General features: G+C 44.3%; 1 protein-coding gene across 3 annotated transcripts; it reads left to right on the top strand.

Annotated features, from left to right (window-relative positions):
* Window positions 1-835: 835 nt before the first annotated feature.
* ARHGAP25 (Rho GTPase activating protein 25) lies at window positions 836-26,599 on the top strand. Of its 3 annotated transcripts, none has more exons than XM_077306070.1 (11): window positions 836-950; window positions 9,179-9,378; window positions 12,862-12,949; window positions 13,923-14,042; window positions 16,696-16,903; window positions 18,404-18,536; window positions 19,454-19,527; window positions 20,088-20,209; window positions 20,449-20,651; window positions 21,929-22,488; window positions 22,955-26,599. In XM_077306070.1, exons 1-11 carry the CDS (start codon window positions 890-892, stop codon window positions 23,163-23,165), a joined length of 1,980 nt encoding a protein of 659 aa, XP_077162185.1. In that variant the 5' UTR covers window positions 836-889; the 3' UTR covers window positions 23,166-26,599. The 3 variants fall into 3 exon arrangements, with proteins under 3 accessions (XP_077162185.1, XP_077162187.1, XP_077162186.1); XM_077306072.1 differs by having other exon boundaries at window positions 21,929-22,379; window positions 22,955-23,132; XM_077306071.1 differs by lacking the exon at window positions 836-950 and adding an exon at window positions 6,373-6,567.

Here is a 26,599-nt window from a genome sequence, read left to right on the forward strand (position 1 = left end):
GTGCTCACCCCCAACACAAAAGAAACTTTAAGTAGTGCTCTTCAAACATTCCGGTCCCTTGAGCATGGCCCAATGCTGGAACATCGAGCAGTGAGCTAACCAGAAAGTACCAATGGATCCTGTGGTCTTTCTGATTCTTTGTCTCCTAGAACAGGGGTAGTCAACCTGTGGTCCTCCAGATGTTCATGGACTACAATTCCCATGAGCCCCTGCCAGTATTTGCTGGTGGACCACAGATTGACTACCCCCGTCCTAGAATACCATAGAACAGGGTCTGGAGACCAGTAGTTCTTAGGTTCTATTACCTACCTCGGGGTGGTCGAGAGATCCTACAATCTGACTTCCTTTGGCATAAAGCAGAAGACAAGCGGCTGGGATTTGCCTGTGCTGTGCATTAATTAATTCTAGAGAAGCTAAGCTGTGCCAAACACAGACAAAATACAGGGTGTTATTTTCCCCCTGAGTGCCTCACTAACAAAACCAAGAAGCCTACTTCCTCAAATGCACGAAGAGACAGCATATTCGTGCAGCACAGTAACTAAACCCACAGGTTACGGTGGCTAGAAAGCTCTTTTTCAGTTGTTGCATCCTGGAATGGATCACGATGCAGTTAGAGGAGTTCCTGGGATTTGAGGGGCTCTCCAAATTTTTTTGGGGGTGGGGAGCTACAAATACAGACTTGCATTGCATCAAAAATAATAAAAATAAAAGCAGATGGAAGGGAAGTACTCTGTGGGCTTTCTCACAGAGGATCAAACTGTGGAGGAGGAGGAGGAGGAAGTTGTTGGCAAACCAACTTCAGCTGAGGCACGCTTTTTTTTCAAAGCACAAGATCTCTAGAGGCAAGTAAGATCAGCCACTCAGCTCCACAGACCTTCAGGCAGCCAAAATGTCTCTCAAGCTGCCACGGAACTGGGATTTCAACCTGAAAATGGATATGTCCAAAATAGGTACTGTTACCATTTCCCTCATATTCTGCTCAGCCTCCTGGGTGTATCCAGGTCCACTTTGGTACCAAGATGTAATTTCTCCTCAGAAGTGAAACTCTGTGTTCTACCCATAGGCAAATTTGAACTGTTAACACAAACTTTGCATAGCCAGTTTACGCCCAGGTTCAGCTGAGATGTAACTGTTTGGTGGGGAGGGGAGAGGAGAGAGTGTGCATTTCCAGAAAGGTTTCTTAATTTCTTTCATGATAAATTTCAGATACCTAGGCTTTTTTTAAGAATGAGGAGGCAGAATTTTTAGGCCAGCTAGGTTCAAGTGGAGTCATTTTTGTGCTCTGAATGGTTGCTTTGCCCAGTTTATGGTCTTATTCTTGTTCTTTCACCTCCATGCTTCTTAATGGTCTTCTCTCAGTGTCGGTGGTGGAGAGGTCCCACATCCCATCTGCATTAATCTATTTCCCAAGAGCATCTCTATTTCTGGCCAACCCAATTGGATCTGAATGACTTGTCCACTAAAGTTCTGCTAGTCTGCCAGTACTGACTTCATTCTGAAACATGGGAGATCATATGTGCGCTAATATAGCTCTTTAATTTGGGGTACAACCTTTAGGTATCTGGGCAGCAGACACTTTACTTCAGTTTCCTGCTCCTTGAGAACTTCTGCTAAGATAACAGGCAAATCCAGACCTTCCTATTGAGGGATTGATCTGTTTAGTTTCTTACTGGGTCACATTGGCCCTTACCAGGAAAATTTCCAGTGGGTCAGTGGCCTTGCAGGGCGTGAGCTGAGCCCCAGTGATACCGGCAGCCTCAGTTCCTGCTTTCTCATGCTTATGTGATTACTTTAGTTGATACGGGGCCAGAAGAGGGGGATGCTTAAAGTAATATAACCAGAAACTGCTCTTATCCCATGTTTTGACCAGCCCAGGCATAATGGGGTTAAATTAAACCAAAAGATTCCATCCTTCACAAGCCGTTTCTGCCTTCTATCATTTCTGAGGAAGTGTGCATGCACACAAGTGCTTATACCCCCAAATAAAACCTGGTCTTAACAGTGTCACCGGATCCAAACTTCGTTCTAGCCCTTAAATGAGCCACAGAAGGAGTGTGAGCCAGGCAACGTCATAAGGACCCTTTTAAGTCTTGCTGCTTCTGCCTATGTATGGGGTTTGTATTCAGTCCTATTAGAAATTTCCTAAGGTTTATTAGTGGTTCTTTGGCCAGTTAAGAGTTCTTCCACACACAGAGCTCAGCGAATGGCAATGTTTCTGAAAGCCACTGGCAAGCCATGCAGGCAACAGCCTAATTTTGTTCTTTTTTTCTGTAGCATCTGGGATTCACTTTGGGTATTTGACTTTTAGGGTGGGCATTCTATTGAACTCTCTCACAACCATTATAGTTATTCCCTTTGATGTAGAATATCATTACTTTCATCAGTGCATTTCAAACTACTGTTATTTCACTTGCTGTGGAAATAGCTGGGGAAAATATATATTGAGTTTGTAGAAGAAGAGTTGGTTCTTATATGCCGCTGAAGGAGGCTCAAAGCGGCTTACATTCACCTTCCCTTTCCTCTCCCCACAAGAGACCCCCTGTGAGGGAGGTGAGGTGAGAGGTGAGAGAGCCCTGATATGCCTGCTCGGTCAGAACAGCTTTATCAGTGCTGTGGAGAGCCCAAGGTCACCCAGCTGGTTGCATGTGGGGGAGCAGGGAATCAAACCCAGCTCGCCAGATTAGAAGTCCGCACTCCTAACCATGACACCAAGCTGGCTCTCAAACTAGTTCAAACTAGTATTTTGGAAATGCTTGATGAATGGTGATGAGAAAAAGTTCGGCAGGGTAGATTCATTCCGTACAGAGATGGGTTGTCATTTTTTGAAAAGGTTGACTCATTAGGGCTCTGTTCCATCTTTTGTGTGTTATGTGTAGCCAACCCCTTTAGTATGAACACGAGATGTGAGCATGTGGGAATGGTTAGAACAATGTCTGACTGGGATCTGGGAGACACAGACTGGAACCCCCGCTCTCTCAGCTCAACCTACGATACAGGGTGGTTGTTGTGAAGGTAAAATGGATGACAAGAGAACAACATCACAAGTTGCTTTGAGGTCACATGATGGGAAAAGGTGGTATACAAATCTCAATAAACATTCTGTGTGTTGGAGGGAGAGCTTCAGCTTTTGTAAATCTCAGATTTGTGTATAAGCATATTTCAGATGTATTGATTGGTATCCATTTCTCTTACTAGTTTCCTTGTAAATTTTTTTCAGAAAAAAAATAAGCAGAGTAGCATGTTTCAAAGTGGACCTGAAACAGTAGGGGGTTGTTTGCTGGTGTGTGCGCGCACACATGCTCATGCAAACGCACACACCCCACCACCACAAACATTGCTATCGGAAAGCTTCTTTGGACAGATGCTGTGTGCAGTCTTGATTTCCCCCTTGGCCTATCCTAACAGACGGGAGCTTGATGTGGGTCAGCCAGACTTTGTGTTATGCAACTTCTTAGCTAAAGTTCTCAGGATTGCTATGTTATCATCTGTTGCCACAGATTTTGCAAATCTGCCTTTGAAAACAAAAGAGGAAATGGGGTGGCAGAGCAGAGAAGCATGAAAGGAAGGTGGCATTAAGTATATCATGTCGAATTGGAATATACTCTCTGTTTTCCCCCTTTTAACTAGAAACTAAAGGTGGCTAAATACAGATAAAAAGATTCAGATGAGTAGCCATGTTGGTCTGAAGTAGCACAAGAAAAGTCCAGTAGCACCTTTAAGACCAACAAAGATTTATTCAAGGCGTGAGCTTTCAAGTGCAAACACTGTTCGTCAGACTTAGTGCCTGCACTTGAAAGCTCATGCCTTGAATAAATCTTTGTTGGTCTTAAAGATGCTACTGGACTCTGATTTTCTTGTACAGATAAAAAGAATATGGATATAAATCACCTTTAATCCAGTCCTCAGCAGGATTTCTTTGTTGTTAGTAAAAATGCCAAAGAAGCAGCTGCACATGCCATCACGTTGCAACTGCTTTATGACAACCCCACAATGGGGGTGTCCAGGCAAGAGAGGAGCAGAGATGGTTTGCCTTTGCCTTCTTCTGCACAGCAACCCCAAGACTTCTTAAGTGGTCTTCTGTCCAAGCGTTAACAATTGCCAACCTGGTTTAGCTTTCTGACAAGCCCAGGCTAAACTGAGCTATTTTGTCTGCTATTGAATGCCCTACATGAAAAAACAGCACTCCAGATAAGAACTTTCCATAGGTATATTTATGATATATGCACTACCTTATAGATTTCAGGTGTCTTTTCAATGAAGACCCTAGTTCAGCCAACGCGTTATGTGTTATGTACATAGACCGGCCAAGTTCCTGAGCTTGAGGTCTAAAGCAAGATTGTAATCCTGCTTATCATGATTGGCCAATGTGCAGTTTGCTCCTGACTCCCAGATCCAATTAGTTTGGATGGAAATTGACCACTAGTGGGAATCTGCTATTCTAACCTGTATATAAGTTGGTGCTTTCAGGGGGGTTCCTCAGTTCAGTTTTGGTTCTCTGTATCTTAGAGCTAGGGTCAATAAAGAGCTGAAATGAACTCCCAATGTCCTGGTCTCTGAACCCATGGATGTAACAGTTATGCTTTGTCCACCTTTGCTGTGTGTGTTATTTTTTCAAGGGCTTGAGGAGAAATCTGGGGTTTCGTTCTCAAGACAGGGAGAGCAATATAACACGACTTTCTTGAACTAGCTGTTGGAATCTGTTGAAAGTGTGGATAAGCAGCTTCCCACAATCTGAAAACACCTCCCTCGGGATGGTTAGATCACCCCAGTTAAAAACTTGAGTCATGTTGATCTGCAGTGAAACCGCTAGACTCGGATCTAGTTGCCCCTTAGACACCAACAAGGTTTTCAGAGTATCAGTTTTCAAGAGTCAAAGCTCCCTTTGGCAGGAACCCAAGGGAGAAGGCTCACTGCCTCTTCTTCCTCCTGCTGCTGCGGAACACTTGATGGAGCTCAAAAGGGAAGGTAAGCCAAACTACTCAGTTTAGGGAAGGGCTTTTGTGTTCTCTTCCTCTCCCTGGGTAAAGCAGAACAGCTGGCTGACCGAGAGGGGAAGGGCCAAGAGGCAGCTGTGCTAGAGGGCCCCTGGCATGGACTTCCATCCTCTCCTGCCATCATGCTGCATTTGGGAAACCAGCCATATATGTGAGATCCATTCGTAAGCCATTTCTAAATTTAGTTGGCTTAGTAGTTGCACACCCAGATACCCTCATAAATAACTATATGCGTATGAAACAGCTTTATGAGGAGTCATTGGCCTGTCTTGCAATGTGTTGTCTATGTGGACCAGCATCAAAGCTTGGAGACTGTGTTGACTGAGGTTGAACCTCGGGCCCGTGGGCAGTGTGTGTGCTCCACCTCTGAACTCAAGTTTCCTTGTTATGCAACATTTCTCTCACACTGTTGGAAAGGCTCAGATATTTCCAGTTTCAGCACACTGTGTCAACTCCAAATTGGGAAATTCCTGGAGACCTGGCTGGGACTTGAGGGGAGGACCTCAATGGGGTATAATGCCATAGGATCCACTCTCTGAAGCAGTTGTGAATTTCCTGCATTCTGCAGGGGCTTGAACTAGAATGATCCTGGAGGTCCCTTCCAACTCTATCATTCTACTTGGCAGAGCCAAATGCACGTGTGACTGCCCAGGCAGGCCCTTTGTGAAAGCAGTTTGCTCTAGCAAGTTAGTGGCAGAAGATGCAAACCAGGGACTTCCTGAATTGTAGCTCAGCCTCTCAAATCAGTTTCATTTCCACTTTAACATCCTGTTGCATCACTGTGGTGTCCATCTGTCCTGTCTCCCCCCCCCCACACACACACACACAAAGCCCTGTAAATAAAAGAACTGAGCAGCCTGAATTAGCAGTGGAAAATGCAGAGGTGGAGCTTCACCTGACAGGTACAGATGATATTGAGCCCCACTTTGGATCCCAGCATTTTCTGTGAAAGGATTTTCGTAGAAGGGCTGGGGAAGTCCTTTTGCTACAGAGCTGAGTGCTCGTAGGTTACAGTCTGGGAAAGATCTTTACTGATTTGCTAACAAATTAAATGGATATTGTACATTGAAAACAGAGAAAACGCTGAAATGTACGCTCTGAGACAGGTGTGACCTCTAGATTATGTTTAGTGTTTGTGGCATGAAAGCCCTCTAAGGGTAACCCACATGGTAAGAAATCACTAATGCTATGCCCTAAATATTACTTTCCCACCCTTAGTTACCAGATATGTTGCTGTAAAAATATCAGGAATGAGCACTGCCTCTTGGTCCTGCTCCAGAAAATTTTGGCAGGCCTTCACCCAGCCCCACCCCGCCTCACTAGACCAGATTATGAAATCTGGACCGGACTCCCACAGTCCCCTCTGAGCATGCTGCAGGCAGTCTAACATGGCTTTGCACAAAAGGGCCTCAGGACAACTAGTGGCATTACCACCTCCCTGTCACAACTTCAGAGGCCTCTGGCCACATGTAGCCGCGACCTGGTATGACAGGGAGCATCAGAGCTGTAGGAAGCCTGCATCTGGTGTGTGCTGAGACGGCCAACTCTAACAAATGAGGTGCAAGAGAGGGAGGTAAAGTCCAGTTCTTTTCTTTTTGCAGAGCGCTTTGCGATATGCTGAGCTATCTAGGCAAGGTAGACAGTACAGGGAATTGTATGCCCAAATGGATGATGTTGTTCTTTAACTAAGCATCTGACGAGGGCTCTTTGCTGTATTTCCGGCTGGGGTCTACTGTGCCTAAGCAAACCCAGTCACATTCTTGCACTGTGCTGGGCTGGAGCAAGTTCTGCTCACTGTCGTGTCTCAGAATCCTTCTTTGCAGGAAACTCTGATCAGAACAGGAAGTCAAGAGACCTCATTCTAAGCAAGGCAGCTGGGGACATGTATCTTCTCTACTCTGTAGCACAGGCTGCACTGGTTAAATAATGTTCTGTATAAGTACATTTAACAATCCCAGGATCAGATTTCAGTGAAAAACCCTTGGGTCCAAAGGAAGGCTAGACCCCCAAGGGAAGCTTTCCCTATATGTAAGGTGACCAGATTGTCCCACTTTTGGAGGGACAGCTGGGGGCACCTGGCAAATTGTACTTATGTTGAAATTAAATAAATATATATATTACAATACTATTTTTGCATTCTATGTGTCCTATGAAACTTTTTGTTGCTCCATATAGACCAAAATTTTAATCAAGAACCCCCCCCCCCCGGGTCAATGGTGTCCCGCTTTACCAATGTTAAAATCTGGTCACCTTACCTATATGCGTACATGCATGTGAAAGCTTATACCTGAATTAAACTGTATTAGTCTTAACTTTGCCACAAGACTCAAACTTTGTTGTTTCCCCCCCAAACACAATATATGTGATATCTATAATTTAATCTGGAACCCCTCAGTCATTCATACCACTTTTCAGCAGTGGGATGTAGTACTTACATCTAGACTTTAGGATTTGAAAGAGTGAAGTTCAACAACCCACTCAGTGTTCAAATAGGCAAGCATTTCCATAAAGATGCAAACTGCAGACATACTGTTATATGGCCTCACTCTGCCTGCGCACTATGCAGGAAAAGGAAGATGGAGTTTAATCCTTCAACCTATGCCTAGACTTGTTATTGAGAGCCATCATAGTGCAGAGCAGCAGACTGTAGTCTGGAGAACTGGGTTTGATTCCCCATTCCTCCACATGCAGCCAGCTGGGTGACTGTGAGCTAGTCATAGTTTGCTTAGAGCTGCAAAGCAGTTCTCTTAGAGCTCTCTCAGCCCCAACTACCACATGGGGTTTCTGTTGTGGGGAGAGGAAGGAAAAGGCATCTGTAAGTTGCTTTAGGACTCCTTTGGGCCCATTATGCACGGAGTGGAAGGTCCGCATTCGGGGTGGAATGGCGGCGGCTAAAATCACCAATTATGCATGCTGCAAGCGGCAACCGGGCTCAGAGTCAATGTATGCTGCCAAAAAAGCTGTGTTAGCAAGATGTGGAAGAAAGTGGAGCTTCCCGGGACCAGGGCGGAACCCGAAGCGGCTCAGGAGTAGCCGCGTGCATAATCAGATACTCTGGGTTTTGCTGCCGTTGCGTTCCGTCCCGTGCGTAAGCGGTTTGCTTCGCTTCTTCCTCCTCCACGTTCTCCATGCCGCCGTTTCAGCAGCCATGCATAATAGGCCTTGGGTAGTAAAAAGCAGGGTATAAAAAACAGCTCTTCTATATAAAGCAGGTTTTTTGTGCTGCTGTTAGCAAAGAAAAAAGACATAGCCTTTAAAAAACATGCAGTTTCTCCATTCAAAGCTTAATAGCACGCCTGCTATTGAATAGCAGAAACCAAATGCCCTTCCCTGCACATTCCAAGGCAAACTTGAGGCTCTACAATATGCCTGCATTTGTATTTCATAGACAGGAGGAGATGCTGAGCCCTTGGCCAGTGAAGTTTGTGAGGTCAATGACTCTTTTAGCCTAACGTACCTTGCAATGTTGAAGAAATGTGGAATAAATCTGTCATTCCTTCTTGGAATGTCATGACATGCACATTGTGAGGCATTCAGTGCACCTTGTGCAGCTCCCATTCCTTTCAAAAGTCTAGTCAGGGGTAGTCAAACTGCGGCCCTCCAGATGCCCATGGACTACAATCCTCTGGCAGGGGCTCATGGGAATTGTAGTCCATGGACATCTGGAGGGCCGCAGTTTGACTACCCTGGATTGATTTTGCTAATGTTAAAGAGTGGAAATCAGCCCCTCTCCCTAAATGACATGTCCTTGGAAACAGCTTGGCCATTTTCAGTGGGTTGTACCAATCTGTCCTTCTTATTTTCTACAGCAGCTGCTTGCAAGGCCAGGGCAGTCCACACACCCCTGTGTTCCTTCACACACAATAGCACAGTGCCCTCTGGGAGCTATTTTTGTTTCTTTTTTCACTTTTGTAAAGAACAATATCGCCTACACAGGAAAAAGGAAGTCCACTGACAAATAGCTGTGGTAGCTTCCTTTTTAAAAGCTGCTCCCCACAAGGCGTGGGCCCAGCAGACAGACACTGCTTTAAACTGTCAACCTTTTGCTCGGTTCAGAATAGAATCCCTGGTGACAACCACAGTGCATTTTCCCTCCTCAATTGCAGATGTGGTTTCTGACCAGAGGCTGGATTGTCGTCTGTTTGTTCCGGGAGCCTCACCTTCTGCTTCCCTCCTCTCCCCAGTTCGCTCCCAGAGCGTGATGGCCTTCGACCCAAAGGATTCCTGCAGCTGGCCCCATTCCCTTAGCCCTCTGGAGCGCCCTCTGAAAACTGGCTGGTTGAAGAAACAGCGCACCATAGTCAAGAACTGGCAGCAGAGGTACTTCGTGCTGAAAGGGCAACACCTGTCTTACTACAAGGATGAGGACGACAGCAAATTCCAGGTATCTACAAGGGGCGGGGCTTTGATAATTTGTAGACACTGAGAGCTGAGGGGCCTCCTCAGCTGGTTTTGGTTTCAGCTTTTAAAGCCAGCGGCGCAGTAAATGTCCAGTCAAGGTTTTTACCAAGACCAGAGCTGTTGGGGCACCTTCAGACTGTTCTTTTAACTAAATGAAACTAAACAGAACAAATTGTATACTGAGGTATTCTCTGGTGTCCCCTTCTTCTTTTGAATATTGTGACACAATTTACAGATTGCCCCCCCACCGATCAACCAGCGAGCCTAGTGTAGCAACATACAGATTTTCAAGACTTTAGGGGATTTGTTTTTTTTTTTTACAATGAGGTCTTTGGGCCAGGATAAGGGAACAGAGATGGTATCTATCACAACCTTCCACTTATGGAAGAGATGCACCTCCATCCTACCCTTTCCTTTGCCGACAAAATTTAATTTAGGAGCTCTAATAAAATGTCCTCCCTCCTCCAAATAAAATATTTGCTTTTGTACAATCCAAAGGCCTTTTATTAGTAAAAGAGAAAAGTCTAGGAAAGAGACTTGTTTCTGCTGTCCTAGAAAACTAAAGGGCCTCTGCATTCAAATCCTTCTGGATACCAGATCAAGGTCATATAAACAAAATAGTACAGACACACTGGGAAACCAATATGGCAATAAAAAAAATATCCAAGTTAGATTTATATAGAGTTGTCTCTCTTCAGTTTCAGTTATTCTTTCATTCTTATTTCATACAAGTCCCAACGTGTTTCACCTACAGCTTTTTCAAGGGACGGTTTTTATATTTAAGGACCAACTTCAACTCATTAAAAAATTTCTTGACAGAGTATAAGGTCATACAATAGCTAAACTTGGCGTGTGGCGTTTCAGACCCCTGGTATAAAGCATGGAGAACAGCTTAACTTCAGGCCACGCTTGAGAAGTTCCTGAAGCCAGCCACTGTCAGAAGCAGAATGCTGGACTAGATGGAGCCACTTTTTCATGCAAGGTTCCCCCCCCCCCAACCAATTTAATTCCTAACCATGGTGGAATAGAACACCCAGACCCATCTCCAAATAGTCTCAATAAACGGCAGTATGCTTTTAAGATATTCTTGAGAGACACTGTGGAATACTGGTCAAGAGTGTCAGACTAGGATTTGGGAGACCCAGGTTCGAATCCCCACTCTGCCATGGAAGCTCACTGGGTAGCACTCAGCCAGTCACACACGCTCAGTCTAACTTACCTCAGAGAGGGATTGTGAAAATAAAATGAAGGATGTAAGGTGCTCTGGGCTCCCACCGAGGCTGAGTACAAATGAAACAAACAAGCAGGTAGCCATATATTGCCACACCATGTTCAAGGGTGCTGCACTAGGCTCACTGGTTGATCGGGGGGGGGGGGGCAGGGGGAATGTCCCAGTCTGCATGATGTGGCAGTGGGGAGGGAAGGGGTCAGAGAGCTCGTGGGGGTATGGAGTTCAGTCTGCTGTTTAAAGGCACAGGCATACGATCCTGCCGACTGAAAATCTGACAGCCCTGTCCTGCGCCTGCTTCTAGTTACTTTCCAAATCGTTTTAAAGTTCCTAGCCCTTAAGGTTTATGTGCCCATCCCCTCCCACAGTTCCTTTCTCCACATTTTGCTTCTCACTTTCTCACAAGCTCCTCTATGGCCTCTCTTTATGACCACTTTTATCTCCTTGATCCTTTAAGATTTTTGCCACGCTGTTTCCTGTGGCAGAAACTATTTCTCTGTGGGTATCTCTCTCTCTCATGCACACACATACAGAGTTCCTCCCTCCTGTTCTGCCATGCATAGATTATTATGCCCACAATTTATCATGCTCGGTACAACCGAGCCTTTGGAAAGTGCAACGTCCTCAAACAGCTATAAAAGACTTGCAACTGCCCTCCTGTTACCCCTACGAGCCAAGTCATATGAGCTTTCCTCGTGACTGGCCTGATTCATGACATGATGTTGGGGCCAGGCTGGCTTTTCTGTGGGCATAAAGAGAGGCAGCATGGGAAGCATCTGGCCAGGCAGCATCTGTATCTGCAGTTCTCAGATTCTCCTGCTTATTGACATCAGTTATTTATTTATTTTTTCGGAGACTCCTTTGGAGTCAAGATACAAGTAAAAATCGAGATACAAAACAACAGCTCTTTGTCTTATAGTAGTTGTTTGCAATAGTTTTAGCCTCCTTCCAAGAAAGCTTGGGAGTAGTTTAAGTCAGGCTCTGGGGGCCCATAGGTCTCCTTCCCCAAAATGCAGGGTTTAGAGCAGGGGTGGTCAAGCTGCGGCCTTCCAGATGTCCATGGACTACAATTCCCATGAGCCCCTGCCAGCTGGCAGGGGCTCATGGGAATTGTAGCCCATGGACATCTGGAGGGCCGCAGTTTGACTACCCCTGGTTTGGAGTGACTGCTTAGACCAGTTTAAGATTTCCATGCTGGCCTACTATTTAACTGAGCAAAGTATGTTTCCTGACCACAGACCCACCCTCCGTATGATTTGCGTGCCATCAGACCCTGTAGCCATCAGAGCTGCTTTGTCCCTTCAAATGCCTCATTAATTTAGAATAGGTGCCTTGATTCTCTCCTGCCGTAATCTGAAGCATTTTAGGAGAAGTAAAGCTAAAACAGATTGCCCAGACATCATGTGGTTTAATTAAACCAATTATGGCTGTGATCATAAGGACACAGGTCACTTCTCCAACGGTGGTTAGTCTGAGTCCTTCGAGACAAGGTATGAAACCGGGATTTGCAGTTGGCTGTCCAGTAATGGTTCTATGTGACACCTGAATGAGGACATCCTGGCTTGTTCCATGGAGCCACCTTCACCATGATGTAAGCTTAGGAGATGAACTTGGTCTCCGCTGGCAGAGAGATGGGGCAAGGAGCAACCAACATTTCCTGAAACAATGAGTACCTGCAAGCCAAATCCTGTTTTGGATTTGAATAAAATGCATAATGTCTTTGCAGTATTTCTGAATTGGAGCCACTATGTGTATAGGATCAGAGACTGGGCAAGTAAAAAAAGGAGATCCTGACCCTGGAGTTCCTAAAATGTTCATAATTATGTCACTAGGTAGATGGGACAAAACCTCTGTCATTATGTAGACAGAAAACAGGTGTAGCACATCACCTGCTACCTGATTCTTTTTACCAGGGATTGAACTGAGGACCTACTGCTCACAACCAGATGCTTTACCTCTAGGTTGTGACTCTGTTGCAGATCAAGCAGTTGCTTGGCTGCCTGTGGAACTGGGACCACCCCTAAAGCAGGCCCATTTTGGACCGACTTGTTTCTGACATTTTTTTGCCTAGGTTATGTCACTGCCCTCATGAGAACTTCAAGCAGGCAGGCAAAGCTGACTCTCGGGCCTCATCAGGGGGCGATTCCCCTGTTTCAAAAGAGAACACCTAGCATGTCCAGTTGTCAATGGACTTGTGTTTTAAGGTTGTTTCAAGATTGTTCCTGTCTTTGGTTGCAGGGTGTGATCCGTCTTCACGGCAGCACTATCAAGGAGGTTGCCGCCACCTCTGATGAGGGAGGGAGGTTTATCTTTGAAGTCATTCCAGGTGAGCATCCATTAATTAACCATCAATTGCACTTGCTTGGCTAGGCTCCAGTCTTGTGCTGGTTTGGCTGTCTTTCTTGAGCTATGCTGGAATTCCTGTGGCCCTTGGGCATAACCTCTTGCATGAAATCATGACTCTTCATGGCGTCTGAAACAGATTGAAATGTTCAATGTGGATATGTTTATAATGGAAGGAGGAAAGTAATTTTTAAAGTATCTTGAAGTTGGACAGTTGCTGGGGGAAATGGGCAGCCTTCCATTTTTTTCTATATTTTAAATTAAATTAAGGAGTGGACTGACACTTGAACTTACTGGGAAAAGTTTTGTGGGTTTTCATCTGCCAGGACTAAGCAAAGCTTCAATGGTCACCAAGTCAACATTTTTGGTGGTGGAAGACAAGGAATTTGGAACAGATATTTGTTCTCCTGGACTTGCATGATAAAGCAAGCAAATACTCTCCTTTAGCCATTTTTTAAAATCTAAAACTATGTGTGGGGATAAAAGCAGTGGTCAGTTTTGTGTCGTGATGTCACAGACACCACTTCCTACAGACCAAACTCATCATAAGTTAAATTTCCAAACACTTCTCTGCAGCTCCCTTTACACCAAGCAGACTGGTTCATACAGTAGCAGATAACTCCTGAGTTGCTACAAGCTGCTGAAAAACCAATTGGCCATGGGGGGAGGGGAGGGAGGTGTATTGCTTATGGTTAAGGAAAAGTGAAAGAGCTTTGGTTTAAACAGCCTACCTTTCAGAGAGGTTGTGAGAATCAGTGGTAAAACCTTAAAAAATTAAGCAGGATCAATTCTCCTCCAGCAGCAGCCTGTAGGTGAAAGAATATTGTTCTAAATGTTTGGTAGAAATGGCTGTTGATTTGCTACAGTATTTCACGGAGAGAAAAATCAATGCATAACACTTTCTTCTTCTCCCTGTGAATAATTTTGCTTTTATTATTATTATTATTTCCCTGCAGGGATCTCCAGAGACCAAAATCGAACAGGACAAGACTCTTATTTACTGATGGCCAGCTCCCAGTCGGAAATGGAAGACTGGGTGAAAGTGCTCCGAAGAGTGGCAGGGTCCCCATTAGGAGGTAAAGACACAAGGCCACACCTCAAAAAAGATATTACCGAATTGGGAAAAGTACACAAAGAAGGGCAACTGAAATGCTTAAGGGGAAGGAACACCTTTTTGTGAATAAAAGTCAAAGTGGCTGGGGCTTTTTAGCTTGAAGAAACAATGACAGAGCTTTACAAAATTATGCATGGGATAGAAAGAGAAAGCATTTATTTTCTCTCTGTCTCTCAGTACAAGAATTCCTGGGAACGCAATGAAATTAATGAGAAGTAAGCTTAGAATAGGAAGCACCTCTTTGCTCAAAAGAATAGTTAGCACATTGCGTTCTCAGGAATTCTTGTACCATGCATAATTTTGCAAAGCTCTATCATTGTTTCTTCAAGCTAAAAAGCCCAGCCACTTTTCCCAGTGCGGTAATATCAAGGCCCACTAAGATGGCCTTTTTGTTGCCAAAGCCATTCTTCTACTTGATTTTTGCTTTATATACAGCTCTGGAGTCAAAGTGGCATACAAATAGCATACACAAATAAAGAGCAACAAGGTAGGGATGACTAACAGGCAGCAGGGGAGCTCAATGCAACCCCATATGGGTTACCTATCCGGCTCTTACTCAAGTCTCAGTTCCTAAGGTACACATCTCTTTTACTGCACCTATGGAGGGATAGAGCTTATTGCTGATATCTAATGGGAGGAAGAACATGGAGATGTGTACCTTAGGAACTGTTGTCATTCTTGACAAACTGGCAGGCTTCAGCCTCCCTGGTTTTAAAATAAGCGGAAAGTGATGATGGGCACTGCTGTGTCCTTTTACAGAGACTTGTTCTCCACAGGGCATGTTAATGTTGCCAACACTTTCTACAGCTGTGTGAGATAGGTTGATGTTTTTCTAAAACTGTGCCGTGATTTTCATAGCAGAATGTGTGGTTTGACCCCAGGATGAACCAACCTGGTGTGTGGTAATATTCTGGAACGTGGTGATTTCATCTGGCATTTGTTGTGCACCAAGAGAAGGCAGACATGATACAGAGCAATTCATACAGGCTAGAAAGGGAGATTGCAGAAATGCAAGTTAAATTCCAGGGAATTGATTGGTTGTTTTGGCAAATAATTATCATATGGTTATATTTGGATGTGTGACACAGTTTACTAATTTAACAGAATTAATTTTTTGCTATATATTCCCACTGTCATGTAGGGACTTCTTAGTCTGAGGAAGAGTGCTTGCACTCGAAAGCTCATGCCCTGAATAAATCTTTGGTCTTAAAGGTGCCACTGGACTCTGATTTTATTATGATATGGAGCAGGAATCTTTCCCTCTCTCTGATCAACTTTCACAGTATTAAAGAAAGTTGTATACTGAAGCAATCAGAGAAAAAGAATCCATTTACTATGTACAATGACAGGTTTATGATGATTTCTTGCAAGCCAAAGAGCTCTCTGTAAATGCATTGAAAATCCTCTCCACCCACCACCACAGATAAACAAAAAGCTCTTAACAGACCTCTGAATGGCAGGCACTGACTGGCCCCTCCGAGGTTCCAGAAGGAAAAGAAGCATAAATATTATGCTGGTTTGGAAAGGACAGAGACTTTCCCTAGGATCTGGAGAAGCTGCTAAAAAATCAGCACTATCAGGGATCCTTCTACAGTGTTTCTGGAGCTGGCTGGAAGTTGGATTTTCTCTACTGTTATTTCCCTGACTGGGCACTGGATGAAGGGCCAGGTGCTAAATTCTTGCTGTCCAGCTCTGGAGATGCTCTTTTGCTGGGAGTTTAGGAAGACGAAGCCTGTTTTCCAAAGGAAAGGTACTGCCTTGCTTAAATATCTCAAATTATTGGCACACCATAAAGTGCACAGCAAGAGTTTTGTTTGGTCTGCTATTCATTTAACTATTCCTCCCAGGCACAGCTTAACTTGCGGGACTAACACGTGGGACTGCTGTTTATAGAGAAATGATGCAAACAAATCCATAACAGTTGTTGCTGTACCAAGCCACAGTACCTTAACTGGTGAAGGTATTTAAAAGCCTTGCTCTCAAAAGCAGCTACATGGTTTTAATGCTGTAGTCTAGTAGCCAAAAAACCGATCAGAGAAATCTTAAGTCAGTCCTTTACTTTGGTCATGAACTTAAATGGCCTTAAGCAAACTGGTTTCTTTGTCTGCATCAGACCCCCTCTGCAACATGGGGACAATAATACTAACGTGCCTGTCAGGGTGTCAGTAGGGACTGCTGGAAATATATGCAAAGCACTTTGAATGATCACAAGCCCTGTATATTGGTGAAGTATTTTATTTAGTTCGTCTTTGTTTACCAATTGAATGTAAGTTTAGCTAAATGCATAGAGCCAGTTTGGTGTAGTGGTTAGGAACACTGACTTCTAATCTGGCAAGCCAGGTTTGATTCTCCGCTCCCCCTGGATCACCTTGGGCTTGCCATGGCATTGATAAAGTTGTTCTGACTGAGCAGGAATATCAGGGCTCTCTCAGCCTTACCTCCCTCACAGGATGTCTGTTGTGGGGAGGAAAGGGAAGGTGATTGTAAGCCACTTTGAGACTCCTGCCTCTCTTAGGGCATTCTTCTTCTGGATGATTTTGGATTCTGGCTCTCTTGGGACATTCTGAGAAACACTTTTTCTTTCTCTTCACTGTGCTTCTTCTTTTTTCACCCAGTGGTTTTTGGCCAACAACTGGTGGAGACCATGGTATATGAACAGCGGTTTGGGCAGCATCAGGTTCCCATCCTGGTTGAGAAATGTGCAGAGTTCATAAAGAAGCATGGTCTCAATGAAGAGGGTATCTTCCGACTTCCGGGCCAAGATAACCTGGTGAAGCAGCTGAGGGATGCATTTGACGCTGGAGAGAGGCCATCATTTGACCAGTATGTGTTGTAAATATTTCTCAAAAATATTTCAGGCCGCAGGTTAAATTAGTCACTATGATGAATAGATGAACAAAGGAATAACCTGCCTTTGGGGAGATATTTATTGCAATCCTTTAGCTTATTCCAGAGGGATCGTGAACTTTAGTTGTCTTTTGTTTTATGAGAGTCTATAATGAAGTGAAGCCAGAGACTTTGCCTTCAGGCTGAACAGCTAAAACCAGGAAGACCAAATAGCCTCGACATAACCTTCATCCCACCCCAGAATACCCACCCCAGACAGATTAGTGAGGCACTGACATGATTTTCATTCGACAGACTCTGTCATTTTTTGAAGCTTTTCAAGACTGAATGGCAATTGCTGTTTTAATTTGGCTTTTTTTGGTGTATGATCATTTCTATTTTGCTGCCCCTGGAGCTTTTTTTTTACTTTATTTCTTGTTGGGTCTGCTTAAAAAACAACAACACCCTGATCTTATTGTACACTGTTTTATAGACTTAAGTGGGAAAGCTTCCTATACATTTTTAACAAATAAGAAGATGTAGTTTGACCGTTTCAAAAGTGGTCAAACCAACCCATTTTGGAGATACTTTATGAGTTCTTTAAACTTAATTAAGTAATCTGAAAAAGACTTCACAACCAAGATCAGGCCAGATTTTGGTCATTTTGCTTCTCAGGATGAAAATTCTCCAAACCATCCTTGAACACTAATGACAATGACGTTTTCCAGGGTGTAAGTTTTCTTGAGGTGAAGCTCACTTCATTAGATACAAATGGAAATGAAGATGCACTATCCCTTATATCCAAGGCAGAAGGGGAAGGGTGTTGCAAAGTCAGTTGTTGTTAGGATGCAGAAGTCCAATGCAAAGTTGAGGCGGCTTGAATAGAGACAGGAAATATGCTTAGATATGAGAAATACAGAAAATTAGCATCTGTAACAGGATAAGAATCCTATATTCCTATTCAGGCCTGGGAAGGAGGTCTATCATCCTGCATTTGATAATGAATTCTAGTTAAGCCATCTCATGTAGCAATCTCCCTCTGAAGCTTCTCTGTCAGAGAACTGCCTCTCTTAGGGCAGCCATAGAACATCCTGCAAGTTTAAAATATTCTCCCACTGTTTTCTGCCTGTTGTGTTTCTTGATGTCAGATTTATAACATTCTGAAAGAATCGCTGGAAGTGTTTCATACCTTTTCAAAGAGTTTGCCAAATCATCCCCTCTTCTTTTCAGCCATTTTTAGAACTGATCAGCTGAAAAGTAATGGATAAGGGAGTTATAATGTAAAGGCATCCTAATATTTATATAATCCTATTTATATTTTTTAGCATATTTCTGGAATTTCCTTCACACCGAACCCAAAATTGTCTGGATTCTACTTGTCACTATTCCCTAGCTCTCAACTGATTCTATAGGGAAATAGCTCTGTTTCCTGGTACCATTTTGAGGCCCTTAACTCATTTTGAAGCTTTAGGGACCTAACTTATCCTTGTCTTACAGAGAGACAGATGTACACACGGTGGCGTCCTTGTTTAAACTCTACCTCAGGGAACTTCCTGAGCCAGTCATTCCATGGACCCAGTATGAGGACTTCCTCTTGTGTGGCCAGCTTCTGACTGCTGATGAGGCAAAGGTATGATTAAGTAAGGTTTCCCTGGTCCTAGCAGGAGGACTGCATGGGAGAGGGAGAACTAAAATGTTGTTTCATATTCTTAAACCATTTATAAAGCATCTATTTTTCTCTCTCTAACATGCACACAAAAACCTTGCTAACAGGAATCAAATCAATGCATCTTAAAACATTTTATCTATATCTTCTACCTAACTATATAAAACACACACACACACACACACACACACACACACACACACACACACACAGACATATATCTCCAGCACTAGATTTTGCAGGTTTTGACAGGTTAGAGTTGAAACTTTCCTTGCTTCCTTGCTTCCTTCCTTCCTTTGATTTTTAGCCTGCCACTCTCTGGCAGGCTAGCAGTGTTGGTTATGACCCTCTAGGACAGTGCCATTTGTGACCTCCTAGTTTTTAGTCCTGTGGACTTTGTGATAACCCAAATCATGCCTAGGTCCCTTGAGAAGCTTTGAAGAGGGAAGGCTCCCTTGCAAAGGCTTTCTAACTCAAGGGGGCATCTGGAGATCTCCCAATACAATGGTTGATCTCCAAAATCAATCCACCTGGAGAAACTGGCTGCTTTGGATTCTATGACATTATACCCTGTTGAGATCTCTCCCCAGGCTCCTCCCCCAACATCTTTGGGTAGTTCCCAACCCAGAGCTGGCAACCATATTGCAAATTGACTTGGGGCAAGTCTTCCTTGGGAATTGACTTGGGTCTGAGAGTTTTAGTGGGAGGTCAACACTACACCATGCTCTCTTTCAGCCCTCCCACAATGTTTGGTTTCCTCTTTTCTCCCCTTTTAATTGCCAGTTTGATAAAAACAGCAGCAGTAGCCATGGTGCAAATAATGCTAGTATTTATGCTAGCTCGAAACACTTTGCTGAAAATCCACGTCTATATTCTTCCAGGGCTGTCAACAGTTAACAAAGCAGTTGTCTGTCTTACCCCGAGACAATTACAACCTTCTCAGTTATATCTGCCGGTAGGTTCTCTTCTCTTCCTTAATGCTTTTGTAGCACAGTATTTTAAACTGGTGAAAGTGAAATGGTTACATACAAAAGAACTTATGGGAAAATGGAATGTTTTAAAACTCTGCTCCCCAGTATTCCAGCCTACTGCTTTAATGAACAGTGTGCACTTGCAGAATGCCCAGCTTGTATGATTAGTGTTTGGGGAGGGGGGCGGAGCATGCCAGACCCTTGTAGGGCTAGAATGTAGATCTAGGAGTTGGCAGACATAGATGTGAATCCCCCTTTGACCATGGAAATTTACTGGATTCGTTTAGGCCTGTCACACTTAGCCTAATTTACCACACAGGGATGTCCTGAAGATAAAATGGAGAGAAGCCATTTTGGGTCCTCATTGTAGGGAAGGGTGAGATACAAATGAAAAAAGCAAAGAAAAACCAGATCTCAGATCCATGGAAGGTAGGGCAGAATTGTGCAGTCAGGCTCCCCTCCCCCAGGTTCAAATGAAATGTCCTCACAGCACTAGAGTAGACTCCATCCATCACTTCTCTGTTTTATCATTGGATCCTGGCAGATTCCTGTATGAAATCCAGCAGAACGCCAGTACCAACAAGATGAGTGTGGAGAATCTGGCAACAGTGTTTGGCGTGAATCTCATCAGACCAAAGGTGGAGGATCCTGCGGCTATCATGACAGGTGCAACAGGGTGCTGCAAACAGTTTGTGTTATGCTGTTTTTGTTTGAATGGGTGCTCCCTTTAGGCAAAAAAGGCACATTTCGTTTGCAAAGTTACCTGATCTTATCCTGTCCCACTTGTGGTGGTGATAGAAAGAAATAACTCAATAGAAAATTACAACTATATATTATGCATGCTATAAATAAGCGTATGTTATTCCAGGGCTTGCTTCCTGATTGCTTTCCCTCTTTTACTGCAGGCACTGACCGTATCAAGAAAGTGATGACTGTCATGATCAGCAACCACACAACGCTATTTCCTGTCTCCAAAGATGTGCTGCCTTCTCCACCCCCCCAGAAGCATGATCCCAAGAAGGCCCCAGTGACCCGCAGTTCAGTAGGCTGGGGGGCCGTAGAACGACCGCTGTCATCTAGAGGAGGGAACAGAACCCAGTGGCAAACAGTAAGTGGACTACGACTGGCTCTGTCATTTCTTCTATGGATAGTTCCAGTCATGCAACAAGTTATAGGGTGTGTATCGGCTAGATTCAAGTCCTGCAGCATCTTAGCAACCAACAAGATGGAGGGAGTTTGGAAATTTTTGATGGTAAATTGAAGTCTCCATCCACATTTTACCTGTGAACAGGAACAGCAAATACCTCTATTTGAGGGTTGCCAAACTCCAGGGGCTTTTCTGCACACCATAAATTTAACATCATACTTGCCCTCTGAAAATGCTATATTCTGGCCGCTCCGCATGACGTCACTAACCTCCTGTGTCTGGCCAACCGCTTGCTATATCCGCCATTTTAAAGCGCAAGTTGTTGAATCCCAAAAAGTGGATTGACCAATCTAAAAAGTGCTATCCTCCAGTGGACAACCAGCAGGCCACCAGCAAAAGAAATGTATGGAGGCGAAGAAGTGCTACCTCTGCCTTCAATGCCCTCCCCTCGCACCCACCTTCCTCTCCCTTCTTACAATACTTTTTAAAAATGGAGAACAGCCTGGAGCAATGAATAGGCAGACAAGCGTGCAGGTGATGCCAGAAATAAAACTATTTTTTTCTAAAGTAGTGACACAAAGCATGCCTCTCTAAAGTCCCCCCCCCAAAAAAAAATCAGGAACAAGATTAATGTTTAAAAGTATTTAAAGACTCATGATTCCATAAGAGGCAGCATTCAGAAAGCACTATGCATCTATGTATAGGCATTTAAACAGAGAAGTATGAATTTAATAAAAAATTAGTAGGTATCGCAGAACCTCTAAAACATGGAGAAAGGGGATTGGCTGCCTGGCTTGATTGACAGGTGGAAGAGAGTCGCATATAAACCGCGTTGCTCTCTTCCACCATTTCCAGCAGCAGCGAAAAGGCGGCAGACGAGAGCGAGACAGCAAAAAGTTGAAGAGTGGCCAGGAGGCGTGATAATATTTAGCGCTACGCCATTCAGCTGGCGTAATGCTATTTTTACCAATATGCAGAAATGCCCCAGGTCATACCTGGGAATATCCTAGGATTATAACTGATCTCCAGCTAACAGATCTCAGTTCACCTGGATCAAATGACTGCTTTGGAAAAGTGGAGTGTGTGACATTATACCAACTGAAGTCCCTTCCTCTGCCCAAATCCCTTCCTCCTCAGGCTCCGCCCCCAAAATCTAAATCTCCAGGTATTTCCTCCTCTACTTTGACCCTAATTAAATGTAGTGAAGTTACCTCAATGTCTTTGTTCTTGCTTTGCAGAAAGATGACTTAGAAGCTTCCAGCTCTGAGTTTAATTGTAGTCCAGATCCATCAGCAGAAGATAACGGGGAGCTGCAGCCTGAAGACCTCATAGGGATGTGTGTGGCTAGGAAAAGAACTCAGACCCTTCCGAACAGGAAGTACTTTGTAAATAATCCTCAAAACAGATGGAGGCAAGGCGAACTTTTCAGCAGTGACTTTTGGTCATCTTCTTCAGTGGTCCAGTCCAGCCCCATTTCTTCAACAGGAAGTCACAAAAGGACCTTGTCAGATGGACTTTCTAAGCTGCTCACTCTTCCACATATTTCAGACACTGACAACTTCTGTAGTTCCCCAGAGGCAAGTGGAAAGCAGACTCATGAGAGCTCTTTGGCTGTAGCTGCTGATACTTCACAAAAGGGTCAGCTACCTGGGCAAAATGGGGCCACGGTTCAAAAACCCAGTGCTGAAGGTGAGAGCTCCCCTCCTGAGGAGGAACTTGAGTCCCTGAGAAAAATTATTGTCGAGCTAAAACAAGAGATGGAGATACAGAGAAAAGATTATGAGGAGAGAATTAGCAGGTAATGGAGAAAACTCCACTGATCTTATTTCTTTCTGTAGTTCTGTAGAACCACTGCCTCAGTAAATGGCATTAGATCTTGACTGACCAAAGGTCCTGTTTTGCATAAGTCAATTTCTTATGTTCAGAAATCTGCTTCTTTAAAGGGAGCAGTTACACCAGATACCAAGAAGCCCTGTCAGCAGGGTTTGCACAACGGGGCTTGCACAGGTGACATTCCAGGAGAATTGTACCCTACAGGTTAGGCCTCTTGGCTTCCCACTCTGTTATTCTTAATAGTATCCAACATTTATTATCTACGGCTATCTATTGTGGCTATCTACTGCAGCTCACGGTAGGTCCACCTCTGGCTGCAGAACTTCTAATAAGGGTGAGGGGAGAAAGTCTTAGATCTTTTCCCTCCGCTCGCTGACATGGACACCCTCTTGGAAAACACCTGCTCATGTTTCACCCTGTTTCTCTTGCAGCCTCGAGAAGGAAAACTATGAGGTCTGGGCCAAAGTGGTAAGGCTAAACAAAGAGATTGAGAAAGAAAAGACTAAATCTGCAGAACTGGAACATAAGCTTCAGGATATAGAGCATTATCGAGATGATATTGAGAACAAGAACAAACTTCTAGAGCAGGAGATCCTGGACTCCATGAAATCCACAAACCAACCTGAAACAAAAAGCAAATAGAGAAAAGAATCTCTCTTTGGATGCAAAACCACAATCCACTGGGCAGAGGAAGGACAAGTGGGTAAGTCCGAGTGCCCAGTGTCTGCTCCATCTTCAAAGAGATGTCTGGCAGTGCCTTTTGGAAGGCTTGGAGTATTGGGATGTATTCCTGTGGCCAGAACACAAGACCTGTCCTCTAGCTGAGCCATAAGCCAGACTGAAAAAGGTTCATGGGCAGACGTGTCCTCCAGGAGTTGCTCTGACACCACCTGCCCCAGGAAGGGCAAATCGGATACTTTCATTTTCTTGCATTAAGGGAGTGCTTTTGCAGTTGTGGTTGAATTACAACCCCTTTCAATGCCCGTGGAAAAAACTCCTGCCAAGGAAGATGAATAATATTTCTGAAAGAGATTCTTATTGGAACTCTGCTAAATTGTGTCAAACAAGGTCAGGGATCCAAACTACAGGTAATGGCTGAGCTGCCCCTGTTACAGTTGATCTTCAGCTGATAGATACCAGTTCACCTGGAGAAAACGGCAGCTTTGGAAGGTGGTCTCTGTGGTATTATACCCCACTGAAGTCCCTCCCCAAACCACACTCTCCTCAAGCACCTGAAACGACGGCTGCCTGATCTACTCCCATGGGGGCAACATGTCAAAATGCTATATTGTTGTAAATATTGTCTATACACTTCCATACTGACCAGCTGTCTGTATCTCTAGATTCGAAGAAATTGTTCTATTTCTGTGTCAACCTGACAGGTATCCAATGAAGGACTCTAATTAAACTTTAAGGCTGGGCCACTTATGCCCAGCAAAAAATACTGGCCCATTCAAACCGAACATGTCCGCTGAAATGAATTCTGGTAAAAATTGATGCTGTTGCATACCTGGCATATAATGAAGGCTTTTCTGATAGCAATCCAAGGTGCCAGAGTTCAGAGAAGCTGTGGAACTGCAACTAAATTGGGGTCTCGTCTGTTAATGGTCAGTTCTTGCAAGGAATCCCAGGATCACTATCCAGAGGCAGGCAGTGGCCAACCACCCCTGCTAGTCTCTTGCCTTAAAAACCTTACAGGATCACCATAACTCAACTGCAACTTGACGGCACTTTACGCAAACACACTGATCGGTGGTTTGGGAGCCAAGTGGCTCTTGGATGTGCTTTTCTGGGTACTGTCCCCCAATGTGCCATCTGCCCTGTGTTTCAGGATGGTGGGCACAGCCCTCACCTGGTATGCCTTGTGGTGGGCAGGCAGTCCCCACCCTGAAACAGTTGCCTCTGGAGGAATGTGAGCCTCCTCAGACCACAGGCATCATGCCAGGGATGGAGTTGGTGGCAACTGCAATTGCTGCTCTCAGTTAGCAGAAGAGTGTGTTCTGGATTTCCATAAACAGAAGCCATGGAATGCCTTTACTAGGATTAATTAAAATGACATTGAACTGTGTGCAAAGCTTTTAAGCTCTCCAGACCTCTTCGTCAGGCTGGATGTCAAAAAAGAGAGAGGGGAAGGGGAGATGTTGCAGGCCATGATCTTAAGGCTGTCATATGCTCCTTGTGTAGAATGTTCAGCAGATTTCCCTGGTGGGGCTGGTGTCAGCAACGAAAGCTGAATCTCCACCATTGTTAATCTTACCAAATTGCCTCCACCCAGCTTTTCAAGGGACCCATGCATTCAATTTGGTGCTAGAAGAAGAAGAAGAGTTGGTTCTTATACGCCACCGTTCTCTACCCAAAGGAGTCTCAAAGCAGCTTACAATCACCTTCCCTTTTCTCTCCCCACAACAGACACCCTGTGTGAGGTGGGTGAGGCTGAAGGAGGAGAAGAAGAAGAATTGGTTATTATATGCCACTTTTCTCTTCCCGAAGGAGTCTCAAAGCAGCTTACATTCACCTTCCCTTTCCTCTTCCTACAGCAGATACCCTGTGAGGTAGGTGAGGCTGAGCCCTGATATTACTGCTCAGTCAGAACAGCTTTATCAGTGCTGTGGCGAGCCCAAGGTCACTCATGCATGTGGGGGAGCGGGAAATCAAACCTGGCTCGCCAGATTAGAACTCTGCGCTCCTAACAAATACACCAAGCTGACTACAGAGAAAGCTGGCCTTTATGTTTTTTCAGCTGTCATAGTAGGACCCTAAGGGAGGGGGAAATCCCAATCTCTGGTTCTGCTGCCCTCTCCTATAACCTGAGCACCAGTTTTGCCTTCTTCAAAGTCTATGCATGGGATGAAAGTGCTTTTAGCTTTTTTGGGAGAGGGTTAACACACCAGTTATTTTTTTTAAACTGTCCTTCGTACCAGGATTACAGACCCCGGCATTGTACCTGTGTCTAGCCCCTTCTTGCGTCATTCTTTTTAATCCATGGAGGAGCCATCCCTTGGCCATTAGATAGAAGGATGGGTCCATTTCTATCCACTTGGTTAATCTTAGTCCTTTTCTAAAGCCATTTCAACCAATGGGCACAGCCATATCTTGGGATAAGAAACGCTATGTGCTAATGCAATGCGATGTATGCCCTTGGAATCTTGCTCAAATGCTCCGTTATAATTTGTACAAGGGACTGGACTCCATCGCATAAAGCTTTGGAGGAGCAATCACCATCCCCGGCGGGCTGAAACAAATTGCTTCATTCATGTTTCTAAATGCATGAAATTGCTTCGTTCATGAAATTGCTTCGTTCATGTTTCGAAAGGCATGAAATTGCTTCGTTCATGTTTCTAAAGGCGTTCCTTAGCAGACCAGTGATGCATCTTCATTACAAGAGAGAGCTTGGCTGGGCAAGGAAGGTCTCTGAGAGCAGGCCAAGCTAGTGTCTATTTAATATAAACTAGAAATTCCACCATTTCCTTTACAGATAGGCCTGCGTCAGACCATATCTGTTGCTGAGGAACAGGGTTAACCTCCCTGAATAATTTCTGTGCCTCTCAAAATCCTCAGTGATTATAAAAAAATCCTATGTAAAGAGTTTGCTTTAAAGACTGAAGGTCAGGCCATTGCAGCTTGAACTGCTAATAGTTGTATTTATAGCGAGGGGATTGTTTGGTGTCATTAGCCTTATTCAAACATGCACCACAGCATCTGGCAGATGAAAACATACCCTCCAATACTATGAAGGTTGTATATATTTTTGCCTGGATTCTTGTTGAGTGTCAACCATGGTTGTTACAGACCAAGTGTATCTGAGCAGCATATTCTCCAAACCTATTCAGCCAAATTTCTTACTTCCCTGCACCATCAATTAACTTTGTGGATTTAATTCTGGAGATTTATAAGCATGAAATTAATATTTAGGGGTGACATTTGCCTAAAAGGAGAAGCCGAACTGACATTTTGCATTCTGTACGTGGAAGGATATATGTAATCGTGTAGCCCTCATGGGCAACTGCTGTTTTTCATTGTGCCTGTATCGAAGGACTTGTTTGCTAATCCTTTTGTAAACTTTTGTACAACTGCAA

This window comes from Paroedura picta, chromosome 12 (genome assembly GCF_049243985.1).
Source record: "Paroedura picta isolate Pp20150507F chromosome 12, Ppicta_v3.0, whole genome shotgun sequence".
NCBI lineage: Eukaryota > Metazoa > Chordata > Lepidosauria > Squamata > Gekkonidae > Paroedura > Paroedura picta.